Source organism: Coffea arabica, chromosome 1c, assembly GCF_036785885.1.
Source record: "Coffea arabica cultivar ET-39 chromosome 1c, Coffea Arabica ET-39 HiFi, whole genome shotgun sequence".
NCBI classification, from domain to species: domain Eukaryota; kingdom Viridiplantae; phylum Streptophyta; class Magnoliopsida; order Gentianales; family Rubiaceae; genus Coffea; species Coffea arabica.
Window position 1 is genome coordinate 49,294,822 of NC_092310.1, and position 25,975 is coordinate 49,320,796.

The 25,975-nt window shown below is 36.0% G+C and overlaps 2 protein-coding genes across 3 annotated transcripts; one reads left to right on the forward strand and one right to left on the reverse strand.

The window, feature by feature from the left end:
- Positions 1 to 1,840: 1,840 nt before the first annotated feature.
- Positions 1,841 to 5,918, forward strand: LOC113741746 (uncharacterized). The gene is made up of 9 exons (XM_072075056.1): positions 1,841 to 2,002; positions 3,213 to 3,303; positions 3,429 to 3,489; positions 3,826 to 3,903; positions 4,330 to 4,403; positions 4,717 to 4,830; positions 4,911 to 5,018; positions 5,440 to 5,478; positions 5,597 to 5,918. Exons 1-9 carry the CDS (start codon positions 1,908 to 1,910, stop codon positions 5,681 to 5,683), a joined length of 747 nt encoding a protein of 248 aa, XP_071931157.1. The 5' UTR covers positions 1,841 to 1,907; the 3' UTR covers positions 5,684 to 5,918.
- A 479-nt stretch (positions 5,919 to 6,397) lies between these two features.
- Positions 6,398 to 17,729, reverse strand: LOC113725967 (serine/threonine-protein phosphatase BSL3). 2 transcript variants are annotated; one of them, XM_072075040.1, is made up of 22 exons: positions 16,735 to 17,729; positions 16,247 to 16,307; positions 16,044 to 16,122; positions 15,870 to 15,949; positions 15,673 to 15,767; positions 15,414 to 15,513; positions 12,973 to 13,042; positions 12,165 to 12,266; positions 11,996 to 12,077; positions 11,688 to 11,867; positions 11,184 to 11,451; positions 10,857 to 11,094; positions 10,586 to 10,756; positions 10,017 to 10,255; positions 8,885 to 8,969; positions 8,691 to 8,789; positions 8,416 to 8,615; positions 8,258 to 8,333; positions 7,440 to 7,575; positions 7,160 to 7,299; positions 6,997 to 7,060; positions 6,398 to 6,912 (listed from the first exon to the last, which is right to left on the reverse strand). In XM_072075040.1, the coding sequence occupies exons 1-22, from the start codon at positions 17,180 to 17,182 to the stop codon at positions 6,899 to 6,901; spliced, it is 3,027 nt and encodes a 1,008-aa protein (XP_071931141.1). In that variant the 5' UTR covers positions 17,183 to 17,729; the 3' UTR covers positions 6,398 to 6,898. The 2 variants fall into 2 exon arrangements, with proteins under 2 accessions (XP_071931141.1, XP_027105224.2); XM_027249423.2 differs by having other exon boundaries at positions 6,785 to 7,060.
- Positions 17,730 to 25,975: the final 8,246 nt, after the last annotated feature.

A 25,975-nucleotide genomic window follows, 5' to 3' on the forward strand; every position in this document is an offset into this window, starting at 1 on the left:
ATTTGTTAAAGTATTTTGGGATCATTTTAGAAACCTCTCCTAAGGTTTTTGACAATTACATTAGCCTCTTTTGAAGTTTGTAAAATTATACAAACCTCTCTTGAGATTAAGGTTTTGATAACAAAATTACTCCAATTAGAAAAATTAACATTAGAAAAGTACTTTAAGAAGAGAGGTGAAACTTTTATCCCATAAATACTCTTTATGCATGCATATAAGTTGTATTGGTAAAAGAATGAAAATAATTAAAAGTTAGAAACAATTAATACACATATTTTACCACTCAAAAAGTCCACATTCAATAAATTAGACAACACAAATAAGCAACAAAACTACACTAATGATCATAAGATTCAACAACACAGACTAGTCATCTCTTTTGACATGATGTTTAGTATAATTCATTTGATTTTGAAAAGATAAATTTTCAAATTTTGCCTTTTTCCCTCCTTTCTCCTTTACTAATATCTAACGATTAAGTAATTCGAGCACTAATTAACGAAAATATTTGTTAAAAAATTCTTTGATGGATGAACGATGACTTGTAATTAAAAAAAATACATCAATTGATATATCTAATGGTACTATTTTGTGATTGATAAAATTTAACAATGACCAGAAATCAGTTGCACACAATGTGAGAAGAAGAGCTTTAGTAGAAGAAAAAATACAGTCCAAAAGAAGGTTGCTCATGAGAATATTTTCTTTAAAACTCTTAAAACTGTGACAATTGTAAAATAATTTCATGAAAATAAAGGAGAAATAAGGGGAAAAAAGTCAAAATTCAAAAATTTTTCTGATTAAAATCACAAGAATCATAGCAAATATCATGTTAAAAGAGATGACTACTCTGTTTTGCTTAGTTTTGTTGCTCATTTGTGTTGTCTAATTTATTAAATGCAAATTTTTTGAACGGTCAAATGTGTGTATTAATTATTTCTAACTTTTAGCTATTTTTATTCTTTTACTAATACAACATATATACACGCATAATGGATATTTAAGAAGTAAAAGTTTCATCTCTCTCCTTAAAATACTTTAAAAACTTTTCCAATCTTTTTTTTGAAATTCTTATAGCCTACATGAACTTTTAGTACTTTTGAAACTGAAATCCATTTGGCTCTTTTTTTTTTTTTTTTTTCAAATTGCTTCGTTTTGTTCTTTGGTAATATTTGCAGAGATACTAATCATTTGATTCTCTTCAAATAAAAAAGGATAGAAGAAAAGAAAATATAAACATTTGGAAATATTCTTTGTGCTTATGAGATTTAAATGAGTATCCTCTAATATGTGTCCTTTTTTTGTTATTTTTTTTCCTCAAAAGTGGTACACAGAAATGAAAGTGGGCGGTGAATATATACACTACAATATCTCCACTAATGGTCTAATTGCAATTTAATATATCGATTAATTTCTCCTACGCTGCATTAACAGAAGGATGCATTCAATCAAATTACGTACCTATTTTTGTCTTGCTTGTATCAAAGCAAATTGGGCTTTTTCCTCAAAAAAAAAAAAGCAAATTGGGCAATTGTTGGTAAAAGAAAATGATAATTTGAAGTATTTAAAAAAAAAAGAGAGAAAACGTGTGATTTAAAAAGATGAGGTAGATCTGCGCACGAATTGGACAGGTCCGGAATCCCATAAAAGCAAAAATTATGATGGCCCAATAGCCAACATAAACAATCGGACACCATTAGCCCATTCACTCAAATACCATGGACTGATTGGATTCTGAGGCCCAACCTGATTGATGATCTTCTACTTTGGTTCAGATGGGCTGGAGCCCAAAAGTGGCCCGAACTAATTTCCATATTTGTAAAGGAAAGATTAGCAGCAAAGGCAAAGGAAACCTTTAAGATCGTGTTTGGTTGAGTAAGAAATTCATTCATCCGTGGGCTACTGGGATGGGAGACAACAGCGCCAATAACCTCGACGATTTGCTGCTGAAGCAATTCTTCGCAGAGGTTAGCGAGGTTGAGCGTGATAACGAAGTCAATAGGTTCATTTCTTTCTTTTTTCCGTTTTTATGTGTATTTGAGTGATTTTTTTTCCAGTGCAAGTTTATTCTTCAATTTATGTAAATTTCGTTGCTAATTTGTTAAAATTTTTGGTGCAAATTTGTGTTTTTTTTTGTGTGAAAATATTACGTGTAAAACAATGCGAACTGTTGTGTTAGAAGTTCGTTTTTTGATAAATTATGTCGTGGCTTTCCATTTATTTTGATGACTAAATTGTTCAATTGGGCCAATTTTTAATTTGAAACATGAGAATAAATTTAGGGTTTTTGTTTTGGGAAAAGTCCTCTTTCTTGTATTGCTACAAATGATAATTGTTGAGATTGTTAAACGGTAGATAGCACTTCTTTTTCCCATCTAAAACATCTGCTAAGAAAAAAAGGGTGTGGTATATGGATTTTTGGTAAAATATGATGCTGAAATTGTGAGAAAAGAGATGTATGAGACGACAATATATAAGTGCCCAGGTGTTTATTGAGCAGCAGATAACTGATTGGGTTGATTTTTTGATGTATATAAAATCCATTTCCAGTAGGGTTATTAGAAAGATTAAAGGAAAGAATGATAAAGGGATTGAAATCAGCTATTAGGAAATGCATGGCAACTTGCAGTGTTACATAAGCCTGAATCATGAGTTGGATGGAAAAAACATGTATCGTGTTGCTGAACCCTAAAGCCTATAAGTGAGAATAGGCTTACTTGAGTTGAGTCAAGAATGCTTTTTTTTCTTTTTGGGCTACAGGAGTAAGACTGTGTAAAGTTAAACTGTTGCACAAATTTGTAGGTTCAAAGCCTTGTGTAGTAGCTAAGTCTGATCACAACAAGTTTGGCTGTCTTATTCAGGGTACATATAATGGAGTAAGAGATTTAAATGCTAGCATGCATGTTGATTAAATGCTTATCCATAAGTTTCTTTCTTCGACTAGAGAACAAAATGGTGCGAGGAAGAAAAAGTTTGTGTTGATGAAAGTGGAAATATCAGAGAGTAGAAAAAGTTGAAACATCAAAGCAAAGGAAGGAATCTGATGGTTTTTGCTGATAGTACCTTCTCAATTATATTTCATATGAGTTCTTCAATGTTCTTAGGCAGATTATTTCATATTATGTCATTTATACTCTCTCTCTCTCTCTCTCTCTCTCCCCTCCTGGACCTATTTGCTTATATATAATCTCCAATTTTCAACGTTTTTTCAGGATTCTTTCGTGCTTCAAGTTAAATCCATTTGATTATCTTAACCTGTCATTTGATTCATCTGTGGATGACGTGAAAAAACAATATCGCAAGGTAAAGCTTTTTTATATTGCCGATAGCTTGATAACTTGTAGATTGAATAAGGGTTTTGTGTTGTTGATATGAACAGCTTGGTATTCGAAATGAACTGATAGATTTATGCTTTTTCCTTCTTATAGTTGTCTTTACTTGTTCACCCGGACAAGTGCAAACATCCACAAGCAAAGGAGGCATTCGCTGGTAATGAAATCTTCTTATCTTTCTTTCTAATCTGAAGCAATATGCAATTATCAGTACTTTTTAAGACCTTGGTCTGCTATAATGCTAGATTGTACTTTTGGAGAAAGTTAACAGTGCAAACACCTTTCTAATCCTTTTGGTGTCCTCTTATAGAGTAGCATTTAGTATGTGGAAATACAGAACTCCTTTTTTATGGAGAACTGATCTTCTTCAGTCCTCCATTCTCTTTACAATCATATAGTGGAGGCTCAAATTAATTGTTTTCGAGTTTGCTTTTATGCTGTGCAATTTGGTTCGCCCAATGAATTGCTTACTAACAAAATTTATTTGCTGCAGCATTAGCAAAAGCCCAGCAGCTGCTGCTTGAGCCACAAGAAAGGGAATATGTTCTGAACCAAGTGAATGCAGCAAAAGGTACTTGCAGTATTATCCTTTATGATATTTTATGAAAAAGCCATTGCCTAAATGGCTCGCACTCATTTGTTTGTCCCAAAACCCAAAGAAAAAGGGGTTCTAATCTTTCAAAAGGGGAATTTGAAATGTGCTACTAGATCATTGTAATAAGTAATTTTCTCCCTACTTTTTAGTTTTTATTTTGTTTTGTTATTGCTTGAATCCAGATCATGTCATGATTGTGACCATTTCTCTACATCACAAGGTGATATACAGATGCTTTAATAAATACAAGTTATGCTTTGTTCTGGATCTTTAGTGGACAATCCAGCTTTTTTGAATGATTTAAATGGTGTTTAAAGTGATTAGGTGTTATTCTAGGTTCCTATTTTACTTGTGTTCTTTGTCAAGCTTTGGTAACACTGAAAATTTTTTAATTCAACGCAGAGGAACTTAGAGCAAAGAGGAAGAAGCAACTTAAAAAAGATACTGCTTCTAAGTTGAAGTCAATAGTTGATGAGGTAAGTTTAGTAGCAACAGTGTCTTGTTATCCTTATTCTTTTCTACTTGTTCTGACTCTACCAAGGATCAACCTGGAACTTTATTTAGAATATTGCTGGACCAGTTTATGTCTCCAGAGTGTCTCTCTTCAATTCTTTTTCCTTTGTTTCTATGTATTGGACAAAATTAAATTAAATATGTGGCTAATTGTTTTATAAAGAAACATTAAAAGCAGTTGGCTCATGAAAAGCAGGAGCTACTAGTTGTTGTCCATTTTCCTGTGGTTAAGTATGTGATGTATCAGAATAGATACTAACGTAAATGTTTCTACAGGGAAAATATGAACAAGAATTTGAACAATCACCAGAATTCCAGCAAGAGCTGAAACTGAAGGTTAAAGAGATATTAACGGAGCAAGAATGGCGGAGGAGAAAAATGCAGATGCGCGTATGTTACAGTACAATTCATTCCTTTAGTGCTACATAATCTGTTTGACTGAATTCAGTTGGTATGCTTTAATTATCTAGATATCAGAAGAGGAAGGAAGGTTGAAGAAGGACGAGGAGGAATCAAAAGAGATGTGGAAAAGGAAGCGTGAGCATGAGGAGCAGTGGGAAGGGACAAGGGAACAGAGGGTTAGTTTTTTTCTGTTTTTCTACCTAGTATCCTTCCTCTTATTGATTGTGCAAATGATTAAGATTGAGGGGTGTGCACGAATGACATTTATCTTCTCTTTGGGGGTGAACGTATTAATAATTCCACTAGTTACCAACGGTTCTTATCATCTTGGGGATTTGTATATTAGTTTTTCCTCTTGTCTGCTATCTCCTGAATGTGGCATGAGATTTTTGCAGTCTTGGATGAATTTTGCTGTCTCAGTTCATTCTTTTACTTAAACCTTGTAATGAGAAGTATGTTGCATAGTCTTCCATCTGATGGGCACTCCTAATTTTCCTCATGCTTACCATTTTGTGCTTATAGAATTAGTGAGGTGTAAAAGAACTGGTTATCCATTCTCATTGTTTTGAATGTCGGTCATTTCCCTTGTACCATCAGGTTTCCAGTTGGAGAGACTTTATGAAAGGTGGAAAGAAGGTAATATGTCCTCCTGCATGACCATTTACTTCGAGCTTGCTTTTTCTCGTCTTTTCTCAAGTGGAGATGTTACTATGTCTTGTGACTGATCAAGATATCTATTTGTCTATCTCTGCAGGTTAAGAAAGGAGAAATTCGGCCGCCAAAGCTCAAGACAGAAGACCCCAACAAATCTTATGTTCAAAGGCCAGTTAAACGTGGTTAGGCGCCATGTGCTTGGTCACATTAATGATTGTTCCCAGGTGTTGAGAAGCCTTTTGATGATTAGGGAGAGACTTGTATCAGCTCACATCTGTAGAAAGCAGTACTCTGCTGCAACTAATTCCTGCATGTTGGGTGAAACTAGAATCTGTTGTAGCATATGGAGAATCCATCTGTTATATTACTGTGGATGAATTAAGCCATCTAGTTTAACTGAAAAAAAAGTTACTCTTGAGAAAGTCGCAGATTTATTTACGTTTTCTGTAAAAAAAAAAATTGTTTTTGGGCTTCCTCAATGGTCTTCCAGCATTTGTTTGTTTATTATCTTTAAATGGTGGAGAGTTTGCCATTAGCTTGAGATGAAATAACTCCTAACTTAATTTGCAGTTGAAAAATAGCCGTCCGGTACTTGCTTCCAAGAGTACCCGGAAAATGGTTAACACTGGCCGCTCAAGTCAGTGTTTTCCTCGAGACAGCTGCCTTAGTTCATGGTTTCGATATCCCCTGCAAGATTGTATTATTTGTTGCAACGTACTGTAACAATCACTAAGTGATTCACCCAAAAATAAGGGGGGAAAAAACACAAGGAAAATTTACATCGTCAATAAATAAAAAAAAAAAAAAAAAACGTTTAGGGGAATAAGAGATAAGTAACTAGGTGGTATAAGAATGAACCGAACATCGAGGGGCTATTTCTTCCATCACATCATGTCGAAACTGGAGAAAAAGGAGCTTTTTTATCATCACACAGAAGTTACATTGTACAAAACAGGCAACACAAATTACAAATCGACACCCTCTATGTTACATGAACGCCCAAGATTTTGTATATCTCACCAATCACATTTTGAGAACCTCCTAAAAGTCCCCTCTTTAGCAAGTGATAAAAATAATACAACTAAACCAGTGACCAAAAAATATATAGCACTAACAAGAAAAATACCCAGCACTACTCCCACCCCAGGAGAACCAACCAACGCTGTCAACTTCTACCAGCACGCAACTCATCAATGTACAGAGGAACTTCTCAAAAAACCCCTATCAGCTTTCATCATCGTCACTCGAGAAACAATCCTCCGCCTGCTACATGGTTTGAGACTCAAAATTTCCGTGCCTGAAGGCCCATATATATTGTGGAAGTTTGATACCTTGCAAGCTCCAAAGCCGTCACGTATCCAAGTGGAAACAGATCCTGCGGCAGTCTCCATATGGCATCATACTATGTACAAATCTCTGGAAATCCCAGGTGTTAGCATGAGCCAGGAAGAATATAGGAAAACAATCTGGGACAACATATCTAAATCCAAGCAAGAGAACCTCGATCACTGGCAACTTGAGGACGACCTCTAGTTGGTGTAGGTGGTCTGTTAGCATTAAGCTCCTAATTGAGAAAGATCACAGAGAGAACCACTTTTAGAATAGGTCTAAAAAATCATAAGTAAAAGCACAAAATCTGAAACAAATGAGAAAACAATTGTACCTGCATCCACGTGTCTTCTATATGACGTTCAGGTGATGTTTCAGGTGAAGTAATAGCCGGTGGCAATGGATGAATCAGCTTGGGAACGACTACAAGATCTCTGCCCAAAACTAATATAGCACCAGCATTATTTGCAGTCCCTGAAAGGATCAAATTCCAATGATTCAATAGAGCTAAAAGAACATTTCTCTGTTTACTTTTATTTTTTCATTTATGCATGTCTGCCTATGGTGACATATGGTCGCTCATAATAATGTACAATTAGGAAGAAAGGCCATACCACAGTAGTTTGTGGCTGAGAAAAGAGTAATTAAATGTCCTTGTGCAAACCGTTCAAAGCCATCCATCACACACTCGTGCGCTCTGACTATCAGTTGAAGATCATTGTTATTGCAGAATTCCATCACACGATCAGGCTGTCAAGAAGATAAATTTGGCCAAAAATCATAAATTGACAACCTAAAGACTAATAAAGAATCTAGTTCCCCCTTCAATGGAGAACCAAAAAAACAAAAGAATTGAAATGAAATGACCAACAATAAATGCCAGGTACCTTATTCTTAACCTAATTTATCCAATCCAACAAGCAAAATATTGCTTACAATGAAGCACATGACAACCATAAAATTTCTCATATTAGAATATCGGAACATAGCATTAGCCTTATTTGGTTCCAATGACATAACACCCAAGAGCATTTAACAAGAAGAAGTGTGCCAAAATAGAACAAGCATTGAGATATGATCTATGCTTCTTGTTCCTTCATCTTATAATAGTTGCACAACTATATAAATTGCCTATTGTCCATGGTACGATGCTAAATTGCTTTAGAAATGCCACGAGTCCACTTTTCATGCTGCTGTTTCAGTTATTTCCTAATACTTGAACAAGTTCTTCAGGATAGATGGCTTTCACACTCCTCAGAATGCGCAGAGTGAAGCTTAGAGAAAGTCATTCCAACACGACAGTATAGGAAGTCCCTTCATCAAGTTTGTACACTTCCAGCTCAACAAAAAGATATTGGAATAGAAAACATGATTATGATAATCTAAGACAATAAACTTGAAATAAATTCACAAAAAGAGGGAGAACACTGACCCCAAAAGTAACCAGCCCAGGACCCCTTGCATTAGGCCGTAGCCCTTCTACACTATCATTTTCAGTTGGATCGGACCTATAAACAGGAAATCAAGTAATTACTTTACAAAATTGGTATTGTTAACAAAATATAACACACGGCACGGAAATGCACCAACCACAATAAATCCATCAGAACAATTGAGCCTGCTTCCATTGTAATTGGTCGCTGAATACTCTCAATTTGTTCTACATGATTTATTGATCTTCCAATACCACCATGCATACAGATAATTTTTTTCTCAATCAATGCAGCTAGAGGAAGCCAGTTGAACAGTCTGTTTATCCGATGCCATGCCCAAATTCCATCTCTCTCACCCTGCTCCAAACAGCATAATGTTGATAATCTCTTCAGGAAGAAAAACCACAATTTTTACTCTCCCACAATACTTACCATGCGTTCAATGCACTCGATTCGAAAGCCAAAAAGTGCATTAATATCTGCAGCTTCATGATTTCCACGAATTAAATGAACATTGTGGGGATACTCAACCTATACAGCAATTAGTGAACATAAGACCATGCAAAGTCAAGTTCACAAACATGATTTGAAAAGCAACTATAAGATCCACAAACATGTTTGCATACCTTCAAAGCAAGGAGAAGAGTTATGGTTTCCAAGCTGTGCTGGCCTCGGTCAACATAATCTCCTAAGAAGAGATAATCGATATATCTGACAGTCATTTACATAAAGTTAGTTACGAGTGCAAAACAGTAATTCACTTAGTTGAAAATTTAACCAAAACATAAGAAACATAACTCCGAAATTTTTTCTGTTGAGAGCCAGTGATTTAAGATACCGTGATGAGGATCACAAGTTAAATAAGCATGCATGAAAAATGAACAGAATGCCTCTTTTAATCTTAATGGGAGTCATGCACAAGCTTCCATAGGCACCCAATTAACAAATCGTAATTGAGGCTGCTATTATAAATGTGCATGTGTATGTATCAACTTCATTAATGAGGACAGACTCATATGGAATAATGCTTTAATATACAGCACCAAAACTTGTTACTCACTGCTACTCAACTCCTGTACCATACAGCAGTTGGATCAAGCAAAAGAGATGCTAGCCCAAACACAGTCAACAATCTCTCTTCCAGCTCTCAACAAGTAAAGACCATCCAACCCATGTTCTAATTCACATTTCTCGGACAAAAACTTGGCCTTAAAGAACCTGTTAGTGACAGCCTTAGCAATCATTTGTACTGCCGACACACATCAAGTAGGCAGGTGTTGGCAATCAATGACACATTCTTCTTTTGTATATGAATTTTGCTTGTTATAAAAGGACGTCCAACTTGTTTATTAAGCGATGGCTAAATATGACGGACGAGGGAAACAGGGTATCAGACTACAATTGTGTGAAGAGCACTTTAGAGAACTTTAACTTTTTAAGCCTTGCAATTTACATGTTCAATATATGCCAGAGAGCATGCAGTTCACAACCTTTTACTTTGCCTTCAGAACAAGATCTAAGTGGATCCACCAAAATTGAAAAGCGAAGGTTGAAAGTGGGCAAAAAGAGAACCCATTAAGAAAAATCAGTTAATTATACTGCAGGCAAAAAGTGGGCATGTAGTGCAATACAATCAGTAAAACAGCAAATAGCAAGCTAAAGAATGCTATTTTGCTGTATGAGAACTATCACCCACATATTACCCCATAAAACAATATACCCAGGATGCTAAGAAGCGTACACCATTAATGCACTTACGCAATATCTCCAGCAGTTGAAGGGGATCCATACTCATCAAAGAGCCTCATAAGATCTCCGAATTGTCCATGTAAATCACCAAATATCTTGATTGGAGCCTTGAGTTGTAAAACAGTTGGCTCACTCGAGAATATTCTTTCAGCACTATCACAAAGGTCAGCTATCTCATTGCAATCCAAGAAAAATTGACGTCTAACAGGAGGCTTCCAACCACGAGGCTTCAATAGATGAGCAATCACCTGCAAGAGAGAGAGAGAGAGAGAGAGAGAGAGAGAGAGACATCATCAAGCAAACAGTCAACTTGGATGAACCAACAATAGACGCCTGTTGTCCTTGTATAAAAGTTCCTCTACCAATCAACTTTCTTCAAAGCAGTCCATGACTGCTCTGCAATCAAATTCGTACTCTCAATTCCTACTAGGAAAGCAAATCCTTCCATCTAAACAGATGTTGCACCATTTTAAACCCAAAACTTGAGTGAAATCTATTGATTCTGATCCTTTTAATTCATCACCTATCTTCCCAAATATGACAACTTCAGCTATCCACATGAAGGAAAGATCAGGTACCTTTTTGGGCACACTGTTGATAGACATTTGCCGATCCAAAAGTTTTCTTGCTGCTGTAGCACTTTCTGGTGTCCCATAACTTACACGTCTACCCTCGTTTTCAAATTGATCTATTGAAAGCTGTCTAACCATGCCCCCTAATGCTCCACCTGTTTCAGCAGCTACAACCACCTGCAAATGCATTTAGAGTAAAACCATCAATTTAAGATACAATTCATTACCAGCAAAACAGAAATAATTTTCAACATAAAATCAAAAACTTGATACTGACAGCACGATGATGAAGCCGAACCCCTGCAGGAGCAGAATTATTTGATGCAGCAGAATCAGGTTTAATCAATGAAGATATTTGCTTCCCACTCGGAGTTGCCTCTGGCCCACGGTCCCCCCTATCAGGTCTGTCAACTTCTCCATTGAATCGAGCTTTTGCAGCAGCTAATGTAGCACTAATTGCCTCAGCTTCAGCGGCAGAGGCTTCAACCAAGTAGTCCACACCTTTACTCAATCTCCTGGGACAGTTAAATTGATATGGAACATCAACACGAAGCAGCAAAAGCACATTGTATGAATCGAAGTACATGTTAACCAGGAGACTCACCGAGAACCTTGAAGCATTGCATTTTCAGTACTGATATCAGTATACATATCACCATTCACCGGCGGAGCAACAGGATTTCCAAGCACAACAGCACCATCAGTAACTGCTTCCGGAACTGACTGTCTCATTCTTTCATCAACATACCTTCCTGTCAACCTGCCTGGCTGCACATTAGATGCGGCTGCAGCAGCGGCGGCATGTGAAGCTGCCGCTGTTGTTTCTGAAGCAGCTAGATCTTCAGCAACAAGCAAATCATCAAGCAGAACACCTGTGACAAACAGATAAATGTACTCAAGATCCTATATTATTATGAAATATTAAAGACAGCACAATATAATAAAACATACTATCCCACGCCTAGCATCATCAAAGTAGAAGTAAGACATCTAAAAGATGGAAAAAAATTCATTACACCAAAAAACTACTACAAGAATACTCGTCTCACTTTACAATTTTACATCCATAAATCTGAATCCTATAAACAGGAAAGAAAACACATCTCACCACCACGAAGGCCTCCATAGATAAATATCAAGTCACCAACAGCAGCAGCAGCATGCCTACAACGTCTGGTTAATTCAACTGCAGCATCCCCACCAGCAGCATCAGCACTGTATCTACCAGTCCTGGGACTAGTAACAACAGACTTTGTATCACACCAAACTCCTGCTGCAGTATCCAGAACTACAGAAGAAATAAACAGGTGAATTTGCAAGAATTGGGATAGTGGAGTCACGAAGAAGTTTGAAGGCATGTAAAAATGCAGGTAGTTATCGTAGATCTGTTGGATGGAAAAAGAAACAAGTATGTACCTGCCACACTTGATGAGTCCTCCACCATCCTTCCACCACCAAGAGCCCCTCCTGATACATGAAGCCTAGCATTGACAAAAACCTATAACCCAGAAAAATAGCCAATGTTCAGATGCAAATATTGGCCCACAATTTCAAATAAACAAAGAAAATTCCTATAGCAACTCACAGCTGCATGCTGATATCTAGGAGATGGTGATACACCAGGGGCAATTGCCCACTCCCAACGACCATCTCTGTGTTTGGCAAGCCCATATGCACTGGCCAGTGGCTGCAGTTCACAGTAGTGATAAAAAGCAAAGAAGCATTAGGCTAAAAAATCAGTTACTCTGGTAAGAAAAATTGGACAAAATAACAGCAAAATGAAGCATGTCAATGTCCCATGGAATGGATGATGTGCAATCAATCCTATGCCTACAAGAGCACAGAACAGTTAATCAATATAGCAACAGAGGTCTTTACAAGCAGCACCAAAAGAGAAATGAATACAATGTGAAACAACAAAGTTCCCAATAAGTATCAGTTGCACCAGTAGTAATATAGACCAGGCTGGTTAGCAAATTCCAAATATCAACAAACAACCATTCAAGTTAAGCAATGCCTCCAAGCTTTCTAGAAAATGCAGTCCACCAATTAAGCCATAAGAGTTATCACACATGATCAAGCTATTTAGCAATGAAAGAAATGCAAAAACAAGAAAAAAATTGAATAAGAGAACTAAATAGGAATTGAAACATCCCCTCGGCAGGAAAACTAAAATGAAAACGAAAGGACAAGACAATGATGGTGATGATAATGCAACAGAAGCCATTAACTTTCTGACCCCTCTAGATATAACTAACTGATAAACAAAGGTGGTCTTTTAGACAAAATGGTGAACCGAGGGCAAATAAGCCTATTAAATTGAGAACATAAATGGAATTTAGATGCACAAATATATACATAGTAATGCATATAGAACATGTGTATCAGCCTACCACGCTGTTCGCGTCTCTCCCCCCGCAAAGAAGAAGAAGACCATCAGACCGAGCACTTGCAGTTGCATACCTGTGAAAAGCAACAGGGGAAAAACAAGAAATCAATATTCAACTTCCATACGGCAATATAACACAGAAAAAGCCGACATGAAAAGGTAGCCCACTGCAATACAATAATCACAAACGTTAAGCAAAGCATATAACAGAAACTTGTCACTTTTCAAACGAAATCTTGCTGAAATGTCCAGAATGCCAAACAGATGTACTCTAGAAACTAAAAGTTGCCTCTAAAGCACAAGCATTTGCACAAGTTTCAGGATGCTCCCAACCAGAAGTTTAGTTCACAGAGCCTTTGAATCTTTACAGTACAAGCCTTGCCACAAAATTAGGCGGCTGCTACAATTTCTAACTTCAATCTCTCACCTTGGTAACAGTCATAAACAGACCATATTCATAATACACATGGTTATACTAAGAGTCTATGACAACTTCCTGTTTTCCTCTGTTTAGCATTCCTCTTCTATATGGAGTGGAGTTTCTAGAAACACTTTAGCAGAGTCAGAACCTCTATGCAGGATAGCGCAATCACAATACATATAGGTCCACTATCACTATTGGAGAAATTCAGTTAGAGGCCATGGCCTCTAACAATAGCTGTTTTCAGGATTACTGAATCTATGGTGAGAGACATGGAACAGACTTCTCTCTTTGTGCAGGGCTTGCACTCAATCTTATCATTCGTTCATGTCGTTCTGCTGGTCTAGGAATTGCTCCCCTAGGTGCCTCCCCCCTTCTCTAGTGGTGCAACTAGACCAGAGTGATGTATATGTATATGCGTGTGCGCGACGCACATTATATATACTTATCCATCCATCTGAATATATAAGTATATTTACATATGCATATACATGGTAACTGGAGAGTATGCCAGAGATATACCCAAAAAATCACACAGTATTTTTTGCTTCAAACTCACTTATATGTAAACTTCAACATGCTATATTTAAATAAAAGGAAGGTCTAGTGAGCTCCTAGATTGCAGAACCCACAAAAGGTAAATTAGTTAACAAGATATTGTCTGGCAGGTAGTGAATAAACCAACCTACTAAGAAACAGCTAGCCTATAAACTCAAGTGGCCCACCAACTCATGGAAACAACCAAGTCCAGATTGCTTTTACATGAAAAGCACTAATTAAAGCCTAAGTTGAGCAAGAGATATCTGACCAAGTGAGAGCAAAAAATAATAGCAGCACCCTTACATTTCACTTAAGCTATATTTATTATAATAATGACGAGATTTTACGTTATTATGTAACTTTTCACGGTTCGTGTTGTTTGCAATTAATAACAAGACATCAACATCAAAAACTATGATGTGATTGACATTTTTAACCAAACTTTAATAGGTCTAAGATCTAACAATATCTTCCTGATTATAGGCACCTAAAGTAAATACACTGTTGAAACCAGAATTCCACCACACAGTAGTGCCAAGTCAATATTAAAAGGTCAGTATCAACTCAAAGCTCAGCTCCTTGAAAGCAGCAATGCTAAACAATGAAGGCTGAGCTCCTTACAAAGCAGCAACTCTGAACACTCAATGTAGCTTAATTAAGTAGGACCCAGTTTGACGACAAGAGTTGGTTGACCTAATAGAGCTTTGCACAATCCATACTTAGCTCAAGCGAGTCTATTTCTTAATCTTCCATAACCTTTTAAAACAGGATATTTCCAGGGCATGATGATGTCATTCACTAATCCTATTGACTTGTTGAAGTGCACATAGGGTATCAGATGGTGTTGCCCCAAGGTCTGACGAATACCATAGAGCCATATTATAATGTCATTCAGTACCAAATTGCACAAGGCCGAAGAGAAAATGTTCAGTCAGAAATTGGAAGCATCCAGATTTATTCTTGCAAGGGAAAAGAGGTTAATTTTCAGAAATTTGGCATTGAACTCATCATTCCCTTCAACTTTTAACCACCATATAGAAAACTAAAATAACAGAAAAAGGGCAGAACCATTGTTACATCCAGATCATCAGGGGGAAAAGATAAATTTGAGAAACAAATAGTGTAAGTCACTATGCGTAGGTAAATGATGATCCAGGAATAATGATACTTTAGGTAGCAATATAACTGGGCCCTCTTAATCTGCATATGCAATGTGCTTATAGCACCACTTTACAGAAAGGAAACTATACTATACACAAAATAGACGATATAGCTATTCATAAAGAAACCCACTCAGCAGAAAGATTGACCACCGTGCAAAATGCATTGTAATTGTCACTAGAGCAAAGGAAATCATCAATACCAATCACATAGAAGATGAGCATGGTCTAATGATCAAGTAAAGAACATGTGAAAGGTTAAACAAATAAAAATCAAGTACAGCTAATCCACATGAGCAATTAGAGAGGCGGCTTGAAACTCACATGCATGGAGGTGGACCTTCACCTTCAGGTTCCAGTTTCCGCCATTCATAAGGTTTGGCAGCTGTGTCCAGGGCCCATACATCAGCTAAAGGCCTTTTTCCTGAAACAATACATCACATCAAAGCCTATTAAACGTTAAAGGCGACTACCAAAGATAGATCAAGAGAGATAATAGACCAACCATCATTTTTTTATTTTTTTCCTCCCACCTCTCCCCACACCCTTCCCACCCCCAACTGCCAGGCACAGGAAAACTAACCATCATTTCCACCAATAGCCATGAGATATCTTTGGCCCACCAAAGCCATGACATGCCCATAACGAGGCCCAGGTCCAGGACCTTGAACAACCACCCTATAGGAAATTATAGTCAATCCAATGTTTGTGGGACAAATATATGTTTTATGAAAACCAACTACATACATTTTCAGCATTTAGGTTTAACAAAAGGCTAACCTATGCCATCGTGGTCGTTGTTGTGTTAGGTCTAGAACATGAAGGTCCTCAGCAGACAAACCAGCCGGACCAATTCCTCCCTGCGATAAATGAAAAGTAGCCTCGTAAAAGAGCTAAAGTTTAAGAATACGCTACAATTCAAACTTTGCAACGTAAACTGAACTATTAAGCTACCTGAATGACTACCATGGTCCCAACTGCAGTAGCGACATGAGCTGCCCTTGGTGTGGGTGGCTCTCCAATTGGAGTAATTCTGCAGAAGTCAAATGCAACAAAATTATAATTCCAACAGAAACAACAAACCCAACGCAAGCCACTGAAAAATTATTGTAGGTGTTGCATAAAAGTTAATAAGACAATAGGGATCAAAAGTTTACCTAGACCATTTATTTGTCAGCACATCATAACAATGCACATCAGCAGTTGCCCCTGCTAATCCTGAAATCAATCATAACTACACTGGTTACCACGTGTCTTTAACAGAATAAGTTTCAATTTCACTGACAGATATAAAAACAAAATAAACGGTGCTATCTTCACCCTAAACACTACATTATATACACCTTGACAGAATTCACGAAACACAACTTATATATGGCATGCCTTATTTGTCAGGTTCACATCAAATTTCAATCTTTAGCAAGCTAGGAATCCCCCTGTTTTGCTCTCTCCCCCCTTTCCTTTAAGAACACCATGAGAATGACATCCAGATTCTACAAATTCACTTTATCTAAAATTGAACCAAGATTCAGCTGGAATGCTATCTCAATAGAAACAAACAGCTTCAATTATAGCTAAAGCAAAACACCCCAGTTTCAGTAAAAGTGAACAAGAACAAGATCAAATCTTTAAAGCTAAGACGTACGAATTCCAGCACTTCCAGCAGAGGAAGGAGTTCCAGAAGCAGCTGAATTGCCCTCTAAAGCTGTGGCACCACCAAATAAAATTAGCCTCGGCCCAATATACCCCGGACTCCCTTCTTCCCCAACAGCAGGCACAGCCGTAAGCGTATGCCCACACCTTGGTCCCGGCCCATCCTCCTTCTTCTCTATAATGGCATTCACCACCGTGTACGTCGGCGCACACCTCGGCCCAACCACCGGACTAGTATTACTACTCTGCTGCTGCTGAGAAGAAGGCTGACCCGCCTGACCAGGACCTTGCTGAGCTGACTGCTGAGAAGCTTGAGATCCTAAATTATCAACCCCACCCGATAACTCTCCCGACGTCGGACCATTCGCCGTCGCCGTCGTCGTCGTCGTGGACTCCTGATCGGATTCCTCCGCTGTTACCATATTCGAATCCACATCCATGTTTCCGCTCTTCTCTTCACCCAAACCCTAAATTCAAAACCTTTCCGTTTAAGATCCGAATCAAAGCTCCAAAGCTTCTCCAGTCGCATTTCTTATCAACATTTTCCAATAATTCAAAACCCTAATTCCGCTAATTTAGTCCCCAAATTTGAATCCTTAAGTTTCCCAAATTCAAAAACCCTAAGCTCTTCTCCTCCGATCCTCGAATGAAATCATTATTCCAAGCTTTTTTATTTTAGACAAAATTAGCAGGAGAGAAGAAGAAAAAGAAAAATGGAAATCCTAAGGGGGGATGGGATTTCGATTTTCGATTTCTCTTTTCTCGTTTGGACCTTTTTCTCCTAATTTTCCGTATCTGGTTATTAATTGTGAAGGCGGTCGAGGAAGAAATATGAACGGAAGAGGACGGCCAAACACACCTCAGAAAACAATTGTGTTTTTTTTTTTGCTCCCCACTCTTTCTCTCCTTTCTGTCTACCAATCCAAATACTTTCTCTCTCTAAACATTTTCAGTCTTTCTCTCTCTATCCCTACCTCTCTCTGGGCCCCATTTCAGGTTCATTTTTTCTATATAAATATATGACTTCATCTAATTTACTTATGTGCTCCTCTAGTTTCTAGAATGAGAAAATGTGTAGTGTATTTTTTATGTTGTTTTCTTTCCAAAATTGTGCACTAACTATTTGTGATTCATTCATATCCATCATTGTACAAATGAATTTTAATTAGTCCTTTTGAAACAACTTGGATTTATTGACTTAGCTCTTATCACGACCTTTTTTTTTATTATTCATCGAACAATATTAGATATTTACAATATCAATTATAGAGTTCTATCATTTCTTAATTTTTAATATTAATGAGAATTAATTTTACACACATTGACAGCATATATTTTATTATTAACTTAGTTAATAATACTTATTTTTTCATCTAACTGTCGACCCTTTCCTAGTATGTGTTACAATTATCTGTTTCATAGGATTATGATTGATTTTGAATAACTTTCGTACTTTTGATACCACAACTAGGAACATCCATTACATGTTTGTAAGTGTTCATTATAGTTTCTTAAAATATTAAGCTATTACAAAAATAAGGCATATAGTAGTTTCTTCAAAATCTTATTCTTTTTTTTTCAAAAATTTTTTTACGATGCAGAAGGGACCAAAATTAACGTCGGACCTTGTCCTCTTAACATAATGAACACAAAAATTTTTTTTCACAAAAAATAGATAATGGGGGGTAATTTCTCCAATTTTGAATAAATTAAATGTAAGACGGGCTAATTTTTGTGTATATTATGGGGTAAATTAATCTATTATAATTATACTGGGGGTAAAACAATAATCCGTTATCTTTACTCTCAGTGAGTATTACAGTATTAAGAGGAGCATGTACTGTTGTGAAAGGGAGTGTACGGTAGCCGGTAAATGGGAGGGACGGCCGAAACGCGGAAATCTAGTGCAGATTGTGGGAAATTGATTACACGTGTGGAAATGCTGGGTTATAAACCGTTGGGTCGTAAGTTGCAGGCCGGAAAACCGGTTAAACAGGCAACGGTTAACGGTGAAAACCGGATTCCGAGCTCAACGGAAGCGTGGAGGGGCGTGGAGACGCGCTATCGTCTGAGGCGCGTGAGGAATTTCTGCAAAGGTTCCTAGCCTGACAAATACATATGGGGCTGGCTTTGGCTAGATATTATTATTATTTGTTTGTTCAAGAAAGAAATTAAATATTTTTGTATGGCAAAATTTGGTAACTGTCTAGATAAAAAAAAAAATGTTTTTACATTGATGTTTCTTTATGTTTTTTGTTGCAGAATTTGGTGCTTTTTGGCCCAAGTTTGAAAAGGAAAAGGGAGGAAATTTGAGTAAAATATTGAGGACAAAAAGCTGAGCATTGTAGAATTGGGTTTATATGGGGAGTCAAGTTATTGTTAGGAACAAGTGAAGAGTCTGCATCAAAGTTTGAGCCAACAATTGTTTTGGTGTCATGGACAAAAACAGTAGCAGAAGAATTTTGAGAAAAGGAGATTCACAGGCAATTGAAAGTGAAGTATGGAAACGTGGAATGTCGGAATTCCATAAGAGTTATTAATTTCTACCCAAAAAAAGACTAGTGTAACCAATAACCTTTGAGGCATCAAAACATGTTCGAAAATAGCTATATGCAATTGATACGAATTTTTTTTTTAATATATTGGTAAAGAAGACTAAAATTTAACAACTATAAATAGATGGGAACTTGATTTGGTACAAAAAAGAAAAAAAAAAAAAAAGACTCTGCATGCAATCAAGCTAATGTTGGTAGAGTGATTGGGCCATTAATTGTAGGATAACACTTTATTACGAATAGTGTGTGTGTGTATTAGCGAGATTAGATGCATGCGTAAATTGTATTTGAATTTAATTTTTGTATATCTTGTCGTGCATCCAAATCCACTAGTTATACGTTGTCAGCATAGAAAATCTCTAATTGTAACAGTAGAATCAGTCCCTCGCCCTAAAGTATAATAAAACTTTAGTAAAACAAAAAAAAAAAACATATTATGCTTAATTTATTTTTGAGTGCTAATTTTGTTGGCTTAAGTAAAAAGTTAGTCAAGATTAAAAATAATCTTAAGTAACTAACTATGTTGGTTGATGTGTTAATTAATGAATAAATGTAAAATAAGAAGTATGTGGTCACATATATCTATTTGTGCGCAATTAAGCGAACGATCAAAATGGAAATTAAATTAATAAGGTAACCGGTAACCCCTATCGATGTTCTTTCCATTTAGTGCTTTTGCTAGCTGCATGTCATGTATGTTGAACATATATATAAATCAACACGTAGAACACCGCAGTTCCAATATCATGGATCAGCTACTGATTTTGGCACACCCTAGGTGTATGCTTATAAGAAAATGTATAATTATTTTTTTCATATTAAGTTACATATCATTGTAGACATGTATATATTGATATAAAAAATCTATATATAGTTACTATTTTAGAAGAAGTTATTGTATTTAAAAAATCATGAAGAAAAAAAGTGAGATGTGAGGGAGACAGCGTGAGGAAGTTGTAATTTGTTCTCAAAGGGATCACTTTTTGTTGATTGTGAGGAGTTTTTTTTTTGTTTTTGTTTTTTGGGAATATATTGAGACCAATTTACCCTTGTAATTAAGGGTAGATTAGAAATTTTAAAAATTGATCCTGTGTGTATATCACACTATATTGCTCTTTGATTATATAGTATATAGATATCCTAAAACGTTGCTCTCAATTGTTTTAAAATTTTGGAAAATTTTATTATGGAAAGTAATTATAGAGAATAATCAGAATCAGTGAAAATTACTCTATAGTTTATTATAGATTTTATTTAACTTTTTTATCTATTAAAAAATCTATAACATGAACACAAAAGTAAATGAGAATATTATAAAAAGTGATTATCTTAAAATGTGAATACAGTGTGAATATAGTTCTTCATGTTAGACATTTTTGCTTGATAATAGTTGGAAATGGAATCACTTGGACCCTAATTTTATCAGGTGAAAATGTGATATCCTCTTTTGCTTAAATGCCAAAATATACAAATTAATGCTTTGATTGCGTGTTATTCAAAAGAAATCTGTTAGTCTATTCTTGCTGAAATTATTTATTTTTAATTTGTTATCCTTCCTCCCCAGTCCCCTCCTACATCCTTCTCACTCTCAACTATCAGACCTAGAATTATTCTTAGCAAATGTACGAGTAACTAGTAGTCTAGCACTAGTATTTTTAATTTTCAGTGTCTGCTCATTGAAAATTTGTTGACACCAACCAAAATAAAGTATATTAAACCATCTAAAAAATGACTAATATTATTAAACCATCTAAAAAATGAAGTTTCCAAGTTATCGTGAGAGTATCTAAAAATTAGATAGGAAAAATCTATCTATACTCTCTGAGTTGATTAATTCCACTAATTGAGCATTAAGGACATAAATTCCACAATTAAGATTAATACTCCCTACGTCCCACTTTGATAGTCCTGTTTCTTTTTTCACACAGTTTAAGAAAAAGTAGTTAACTTTGTTGGAAAAGTAAATTTAGATTGCTATTTTCCTAAAATACCCTCACATTAAATAGAGTACAACTTTATGGGAACTTGAATTGATGGTAAAAAAAGAATCAACTCTCATTAAATGGGGTAGGTTTATAGCAACAACAACTTGTATTGAATAAGGGTATTTTAGGAAAATAAAAATACAACTACATTCTTCAATTGGAGAGTGGACTGCAATTTGGGACAGACAAAAAAGGAAAACAGGACTATCAAAGTGGGACGGAGGGAATATGTGTTATCCTATTCAAGAGATGGCAAAAGAAGTATAAATAAATAAAATACAAAGCCATCCAGCATCCAACCAATATCATCAACCTACCGAATTAAAGAAGAGATTATTTATAGGTACTAGCAATAAATGCTTAAAACTCTCTCTTTTGCCTTGCTGATAAGGGCATAATTTGTGTGGATAACAATTTTCAAAAGCCGAAGGCAAAGTGCAATCATGGGTTGGGAATATTAACAACAAGAGCAAAAGGGTTGGCTGCTTCTGCTTGCTTAGGATCCAAAGGCCCCATGCAGATTCATGCGATGTTTTGATGTCCAACTTTGCCAGGGTAAAGGTTTCTTTCCCCCTAAATTACTCGACTTTTCTGCCACCTTTTGCCACAATTATTCCCAAACATCAAGATTTATGCCTAAAACTAAATGCCCACCTTCCAATCATGGAACCACAAGTTCTTACGTGTTATTTAAATACATTCCAATCATAGCACCTGAGGCATTAATGTTGCCTTCTTGTGACGTGATGAAAGCCATAGTTCTCTTGCCATATACATAATCAATACTCAAATTCCATGCACTAATTGTGTAACGTCAAGGAACTATTCCAAAGGAACCCAAGAAAGAACCCTAGAAAGTCCAAGAAGGACATGATTAATGTAGGTCAGGGATCAAATCTCTTGGCTTGCATTCTTATCTAGAATTTTCTGAAAATTTCACTAGTGAGTATATAGTCATCCGTCTAGTCCAGTGATGGTTCAATCTCCTCTAAACCCCCTTTTGACTCCCTAGAATCCTCCCTTAGTATAAAGTAGGCGTAATATAGAAAAGAAATTATTGTATTCGAAAAAATATATATATAATGCATCCGTCTCGCATAAGGGTACCTCAATCTACATACTGCTTTCACGCTACCACAATACAAGATGCACTAGTTAGTTGCAAATTTCTAACTCAGAACATACGCACGCTCAAAAGCTTGCTAATGTCAGTAAAATATTTGTGGATGAATGTGAAAGTATTTATGGAATAATATCTCTATTTTTGACTATCTTCACAATAATGTCATCTAATTTGAGAGGAAGAAGGAAAAAAAGATACTAATTCAAAAGTTGACAAGTATTCGACTTTCTACTTTGATATTGGCAAATGGTAAGATGGTTATAATAGGGTCTTTGATGTTTTTTTTTTGGGGGGTGGGAGAGGGAATCTCATTGAACTGTCTAAAATAATACTACTATGTTTGTTTTTGGTCAATGGAAGGGTGCTATTCTGCTAATAGATGCTGTCAGATTTGACAAGTACTAATTAATTTATGCGGTTATGGAGAGATCCTTCTACATTTATTGGTCAGCATCCCCAATAAAATTTGAGTTCTTTTTATGCTCTTCGAAGAAGCTTTCCCCCTAGTGCTAGCTACCGCAAGATTTTGCTGTCTCCCCACATTTTGTATAACTTGTAATGATACTTGTCAGTATGCGTAAATACACTTGGTATAGCGACAATCATTCTTTAAGAAAGAAAACAACAGATTTGAATTGGTATTCAGTTGTACTTGTGATGTCCAAAAAAAAAATTAAACTGGAACCATATATTCTGGGATTCACAGGGTGTAAATAAGGTTAATCAGGTCGAATATCTTAGTATTCAAATTTGTTTAATTATTTTAACGAGTTTAAAATTTTATTCAAATTTGATTTGTTTATCTGTCGAATTAAATTTGAACGAGGTTTTTTTTTTTTTAAATCGAATTTGAATGTTACCTAACATAAGACAAAGTTATTCAAGTTTGGCTTGACCAGTTGGCAAACTAAGTTTGAAGAAACTCTTATCAAATCAAAATCGATTCGAGTATAAAGTAATTTGCTTCATCTTTCACATCTAGAGATTCGAATCTCTATAATTACACATCAGAATTATACCATAAAATACATACACTAACACGACATATGTAGGTACAAACCCAAATCATAACATTAAAAACATAGACACTAATATAACAACGTGCAAAAATATTGCAAATTTCGTCGTGTATACAAAGCCAAATCCTGCAATTAATCCCATTTGTCCGATTCCAATTTAATCAATATGAGGTACGTGTCAATTACTCTAAAAATGGCATGCCGTACCATACTCTCTGCTAGATATATTAATGAAATCCATTTATGAGTGGACGAATTCCGTCATTGACACTTGTCAGCGACAAAGGTCAACAGCATCATACCTCACCAAATAGGAGTATTTTACTCTGCAAAAGAAGGGAAGAGAATACACTACGGTGTATCAGTAATGTATCCCAATCGAATAGGAGAAGAAGAAACACATTCCGAATCCAATATTTGACCATTGTACAGATTTATTGTGTTTACCCCTTATTGGATCGCCACTAGTTTTATGTAACATTCACATTCACATAGTATGTGAGTGAGAGGTTGACTTTGCCGTATCCTATTGTCAACTTTTTCTTCTTTTATTTTTCTTTTATCTTGTTCATATTTCCTTTTCTAGTGCTTCATTTTTCTTTTCTTTTTTTTTTTTGGGTGGAGAATTTCCTTTTTTTTTGGTACGATTAAAGGAGAATTTCCAAGTGGAGGTATGTTTGTGGTTGACTTCACTGACTCAACTAGTTAAGTTGTGGGGGCTTAGGGTTAGAACTTAGAGGGGGTAGAGGATGTTGACTTTTTTCCCTTTGAGGAAGTTGACTTCCCTTAATGTATTTTTAAATCATATCCCTCTTACTTTCTTTCACTTTCTTTCTTTCTCATTCTTTGTTGGGACCTTTTTATTTTTTATTTTTTTGGGAGTGCATTGTCAACTCTTCCTCTTTCTATTACCTTCTTCCACTCAGCCTTTTCCTTTTTGGATTTAATATTGTTTTCTCTCTTTTTTTTTTGGTTTGGATGCTTGGTAGGATGTGGCTTGGGAAGTTTCGGTGCAAGAAGGGAGAACGTGTGGAACTAAAAAACGGTTAAATACAGTTGGCAACGCTTTGACAATGCAACAAAGAATTGAATAATTCACAGATATTTGAAAAGGAGATAAAAGTAAAACCGCTAGTGTAGTGTATAGTGTATACCCTATCCCAAATCAGCCGTGTATTTTACTGCTTAGGCAAGTACTCCGCCGTATAACACTTGGAAGTTTCTAATTCTAGGCGCATGTCCTTCAGAAAAAATTCTAGCCGCACGGTTGGGATGTCACACACCATTTTTTTTTCAACAGCCTGAATCAGACTTTTGTTGTTTTATAAACCTAATCCCAGAATTAACCTCAAAAGCCGGCAACTCTTGAGGCAATCCCAGGGACTTATATCCCAACCCAAACCCAACCCCAACCCCGATGTGGGACAAATGTACCTATAGGGGGGACCTGCTGCTAAGTGGGATACTACCACCCAATACCCTTTCAACCCTGAGGCAATTTGTCTTTTTTCAACAGCCTGAATCAGACTTTTGTTGTTTTATAAACCTAATCCCGTCACACACCATTAATTATCCACTTTGTGAACATTCTATTCCAAAAAGCTTCTGTGGATTGGATGGTATTCAACCACCAGCGTTTGGGTTAGTGGCCACCACTTAGCTTGGTAGGGTAGCCTCCCCACCAAAATGTCATATTTAAGTGGTTTATTTCAAAAAATTCAGCCGGATGTGTACACTCATTTGGTCCGATGGTGATTTAATCCTCTCCGAGTTATTCCTGAGCCTCCTTAGGTCCGCCCCCTCCCCCTTAGTGTAGAATAGATTAGGTTATACAACTGTTGTCGTTTCCAAAAAAAAAAAAAAGAAAAAAAAAGATTGGATGGTATTCGGTGATAAAATATAAGTGAAAGATGCTGAATTCAAAACCTCCTATTCACATTTAAAAAAAAATTTTGATACTGAATTCAAGACTTCTTATTCACAAAAAAAAATTCTGTCTATATCATTAGTATGAATTCGGAGGAATAAAATTGGCCCAATTAGTATTGTACTAAAAAACCTAGGCCCAGCTTGATTACATTTTTTTTTTCACTGACAATCAAATATCTTCATACTTTGTTCTGCTAATTATACATGTAGTTTTTGACTAGTATCTAGACAGTCTTATTTTGGTCCAATGTTAGGAATTAAACGGTTGATACACAATATTATAAACCTAATATCATGTAGAAGTTATTTCTCTCATCCGAAAACACATCCTATTGATATATATTAGTTGAAAAAAAGGGGAAAAAAAACGATATTTACGCATCCCTCTTTGATATTCATGCATTCTCACCAACTTAAATTGGCCTTGAATGTAATGAAAATTGAAGTGGTCATAATGTGTGGATGCCAAATAGAAACTTGTGAATATCTTTTTTTTTTTTTTTCAAATATTAGTTGGTGCGCAGTTTATGTTAGCGAGTCTTTTTTGAGAAATATGAAACACGGGCACTTGATTGCAAATAAAAAATATGGCTGTAATCTAGAAAATAAAAAGTAATACTAC

Coding starts and splice junctions, on each gene's coding strand:
- LOC113741746 (XM_072075056.1), top strand. CDS start 1,908: ATGGGAGACAACAGCGCCAATAACCTCGACGATTTGCTGCTGAAGCAA. Junction 4,404..4,716: donor TGAAGTCAATAGTTGATGAG/GTAAGTTTAGTA, acceptor ATGTTTCTACAG/GGAAAATATGAACAAGAATT. Junction 5,479..5,596: donor TTATGAAAGGTGGAAAGAAG/GTAATATGTCCT, acceptor CTATCTCTGCAG/GTTAAGAAAGGAGAAATTCG.
- LOC113725967 (XM_027249423.2), bottom strand. CDS start 17,182: ATGGATGTGGATTCGAATATGGTAACAGCGGAGGAATCCGATCAGGAG. Junction 11,095..11,183: donor GCAATGCTTCAAGGTTCTCG/GTGAGTCTCCTG, acceptor TAACTGTCCCAG/GAGATTGAGTAAAGGTGTGG. Junction 8,616..8,690: donor TCGAGTGCATTGAACGCATG/GTAAGTATTGTG, acceptor TGTTTGGAGCAG/GGTGAGAGAGATGGAATTTG.